The sequence below is a fragment of the Brassica oleracea genome, chromosome C3 (genome assembly GCF_000695525.1).
Source record: "Brassica oleracea var. oleracea cultivar TO1000 chromosome C3, BOL, whole genome shotgun sequence".
NCBI classification, from domain to species: domain Eukaryota; kingdom Viridiplantae; phylum Streptophyta; class Magnoliopsida; order Brassicales; family Brassicaceae; genus Brassica; species Brassica oleracea.
The window spans coordinates 44061324-44065574 of record NC_027750.1 but is presented as its reverse complement, the minus strand read 5'-3'; the positions used below and the strand labels follow the sequence as shown (position 1 = coordinate 44065574).

Below are 4251 nucleotides of genomic sequence, written 5' to 3'. Positions count from 1 at the left end.
ATCCGAGAATGAACAGTACCATTTTTTCCTATATATAGGTGGAGTAAGTTTTTTTCAAAGTCTTCATTAACTTCTCTTCACAAGAAAATTTCCCCAAGGTAGAAATTTCTCTTATCCTCTCTCTCTTTACCTTTGTGTCAATGTTTTTGTCATTCAAAAAATGACTTCAAGAAAGAGATCCTCTAAGAAAAAGACTTCCCCTCAATCATCTTCTGGCAATCCTTGTACCAATGAGGAGATTGTTCCCAAAGAGGAATTCGAGGTCGAGCAAGAAGAGAAGGAAGCGTACTAGGACGCTTTATGCGGTTTGATAACTCCTCCGCCCGAAGTCTTCAATCCCACAAGACCCGTGATGCAGCTTGATCCTACCCTTCCGAGCAGGACCTCTCCCGCCTATCTTAAGACCCTTCGGCATTTTTATAGAGTTCCGAGCGGGATTGTGTTTCGAGTCCTGGTGCATGGGAGAGTGCGGAGGATCCCCCGGAGGGATTCTTCACATGCTACGAAGCTATCCTGACACGTTGTCGCATGTGGTTCCCGATTCCAGAGGCAATCGTCCGCGCACTCGACCGTTTTGAGTTGTCGATCAGTCAGCTAAACGTTGTGGCATTGCAGAACTTTCTTGGCATGTTGATCCTGAGCTACGAGCTCGGAACGGACCTAAGCCCCGATGACTTTGAAGGGCTATGGTCGACACGAAAGACCTCGATTGACTACTCATACCGCATGGCTCCTAAGAGACATATGTCGATAATCTAGGGGCATACTTCAAATGCCAAGGGATGGTTCGAGCATTTTTTCTATGTTCGAATCAATGGCGCATCCGTCGAGGAGAACTGTCTCCCCTTGTTCTGTGGCAAATGGAACTTTCATCGTGGTACGATGGTTGGAAATTTGGTTCGTAAAGATACCCGAAGGTTTCTAACGCATTTTATTTTGTAGCGAACAGTATCCTCCCCTTGATCCCCAGGGACCTGTTTGCTAAGCGCGATCTTTTCCGCAATGGTCCGTTCTTTTGGGATTCCTTCACCCTAGACAGGATCTGGAATGCAGTGGCGCTCTACCGATCGCGAGGCATCTCCCGACCTTTACGTGCATCGGACATGGACGAGCCACACCCCGACGCTGTTCCCGATCAGAGGGAGAGAGTCAGGCACCGAAAGGACAAGGGAATCGCTCTCGAAGACATAAACTTTGTCTCAAAAAAATCTTCCGCTACCCGGATGGAACCCGGGTTTCACCCCGGGTGATGGGAGTGGAACCAGCGAGGTTCCTCTTCCGGACGACTTCTTTGCCAACCTTCCTTCCGGTTTTACTACTCCAGCGTCACTGGATGAAGCGTCGAGGAGAGAAGTGGTCTCGGAAGGTTCTCGGTTGATCAACGAGGTTTTAGTCTCTGAAAAATAATTTTTTTTGGCGAGTCTTCGTTTGTTGCTTCCATGTTTGACCCTTGATTCGTGTAGGGAATGCGGGTCTTTAATTCAACGCTTGACGGAAGTTTCAGAGAGGCGCATCTTTCGCACTTCAAGGCCGAAGAGATCCAGAGGAAATTCATCTGTTTTCAGAACGAGGTTGCGGAAAGAGAGCGCAGACAAGTTTTCATAACGTGGTTACGGAAAGAGAGCGCAGACAGGCTGAGTCCCATTCCCGAGCTCTAATGGAAGTGGGAGCCGATGCTGCAGACGAGGAAGGAAAAGTAGATCAGCCTGCGGACTCATTTGGAGTCTCGATGTCCGGGTATCTTGACCTTGATCTCTGAAGGTCGTCGGGATTGTTTTCCCTTTGCCTTTATCTCAAGATTTCGTGTGGTGTTTTTGGCCGAGTGTGTCCGTTTGTTATTTGAGTGTGCTATGGCCTTGCAAGGTCATTTGACTATGTATGCGGGACTGGCCGTTGGTGGCTTCGAATCCCAGCCGCTCTGCGGCCTTTTTATATATAATGAATGTTCTTTTAGCATTCTATGGGTTTTAGTTTATACTTTTTCCAAGTGTCGAGGGAAAGACACGAGTAGTCACTTCGTATCTTAACTCTTAATTTGTCATTCCGTTCGTTTGCTCTTTCGAGGTTATTCGAAAACGGTTAGGAGTGTTACAAAGTTTCGTGAGCGTTTTAGATGTGGACGATGAGACATGTTTTAAGATCACATATCAGTTTTGATATCATGCCTTGAGATGTTAATGGACCAGTAGGACTGGGTTTAGGGCAAGACCTAGGTTTACTTTTGGCTCTAAGGCTATGCGACGACTAATCGGCTTTCGTTCTGTCCATTGGCGATTTCTACCTGATTCTTTCCAATTAAATTTTGCGACTGGGCGCCGGCTTATATGATTTGTGTGGGAAGAATAGAGCACTCTCCAGAGAACGTCTGGTGTGCTGACCAAAATTTTGGATTTTCTTGTATAGCGCGCTATGGTATCATTGTCGGATGTAAGAGAACCTTTAGTTTTTATGAAAGGTTTGACTACGAGTTCTTTTTTAGAGAATGTTTTGGACTTGTCCGTCGGGGCCAATCGATGGGCATTTTGTATTTTAGAGTCACGGATGGACTGTGTATTTGGATAATATCTTTCGAGAAATATTTGCGACGTCTCGCTTTTCTCGAAGATATGTCTTTTGATGTGAGATGGCTACGATCTTCGTTCTTATAGAAGATGCGTTTTTTCCGGTCTTGCTTGACCATGAGTATGTGTGAGTTATGTAGGAATTAGTTTTCGTCCAAGGACTGCTTAGACGGTATGTCCTTATCTTTGGCATTTCTTAGGCCAACCTTAGATTACTGTGACTTATTGCAAGTGAATCGTAAGGTCGGAAGAAGGTAGAATTTATTGAAAAAGTTTCAAAAATATCGAGTACATTCATGGATATTTCGGACTTTGTGGGAGTATACGAGTATACGTACCCACCCCCCCCCCTTTTTAACAAGGGGGATAGCAGAACTTGTCGATATGACAAGCTGCGGGTGTTCCTACTCGCTGGATGGGATCGTTCCGGTTACTTCAGCCGTTGGGGCTTCAGTTGAGTCGACGACCGTTTTAGGAGTCGGGCTGTCTGCTGGCAAGGCGATGGACTCGGGCACTATGTCGCTGTTTGGAGTCGTTGCCTGGTCGGGTGATTCTGGATCACTTTTTATGGAGCTCTCGGGAGCGTTTTTAGCTTTCTTAGCCCACTTTGGGTTGACCGCGGGGGTGTTCCGAGTTTCTCGTAGTTTATGCTCGGCCAAGAAGCAGAGCCTAGACTGTTTCTGGCATCCCTAGATTACCGCTGTACCGTTTGGAGTTGGGAACTTGATGCCAAGGTGGTAAGTCGACGGTACCGCTTTCATGGCATTGATCCAAGGAGTTCCCATGATGACATTGTAAATGGCCCGGTTATCGACTACCGCGAAGTCAATGATTTTCGTCACCTCTTTAACCATCACTGGGAGTTTGATTGATCTGAGGGTCATTGACGTTGCACCTAAGAAACCGGTGAGAGTTTTTGGTTCCGGGACGACTTCTCCGAGTTCGATGTTCATCCTCCGGAGGGTATCGCGGAAGATGACGTTGACTGCGCTTCCCGTGTCGATAAAGATCCTTCCCACTTCCAGGTCTTGGATTACCAGATCGATAACCAATGGGTCGCTGTGAGGTTTGTCGATTCCGATGGTTTCCCGCTCTTCGAAGACGTTCGTATCGTTACAGACGTCGTCGGTTGGGGACCGAGCCGGCCAGCTTGAACTCGTCTCAGCCTTCCGTCCATAAGCTTTGATCGACGAGATCGAATCGCGATAGAATTGCGATCCCCCGATGATCATGCTCACCCTTCGACGGTTGCTGTCGTTTCCTCGGTCATCCTGCCTCCTTCCGCGTTTCTCGCCCGACTGATTTTCGCGGGCGTCATTCTTGGGGGACTCTTTATCAGTTTTGGGAGGGCGTTCAGAATCCAGGAGGAGGTCTTTTATGCCTGTGACCTTTGAAATTTCGCCGGCGAGGAGCTTCGCAGCAAGCCTTGCGCCGAGAACCTTGCAGTTCATAGTTGAATGACCTCTAGTCTGGTGGAACTCGAAGTAGGAATTATCCTTGAACTGGTTCCTAGTCCAGGTATTTCCGGAAGTCTTTCTCTGTTCGGAGTTGATAGCGTAATTATGCTCGCCCTGGAGATCTTCTCCCTCCTGGTGGACATACCTGTCGTTACGAGGGTTTTTCCTTCTCGCAGACGTCTTCTGCGGGTTGTACTTCTGGGAGAGGACTTTCATCTCTTCTTCCATCATGA

The 4251-nt window shown here is 47.6% G+C and overlaps 1 protein-coding gene across 1 annotated transcript; it reads right to left on the bottom strand.

Moving 5' to 3' along the window:
- Positions 1-3250: 3250 nt before the first annotated feature.
- On the bottom strand, positions 3251-4012 carry LOC106330697. Its single transcript, XM_013769128.1, has one exon. It carries the CDS (start codon positions 4010-4012, stop codon positions 3251-3253), a length of 762 nt encoding a protein of 253 aa, XP_013624582.1.
- Positions 4013-4251: the final 239 nt, after the last annotated feature.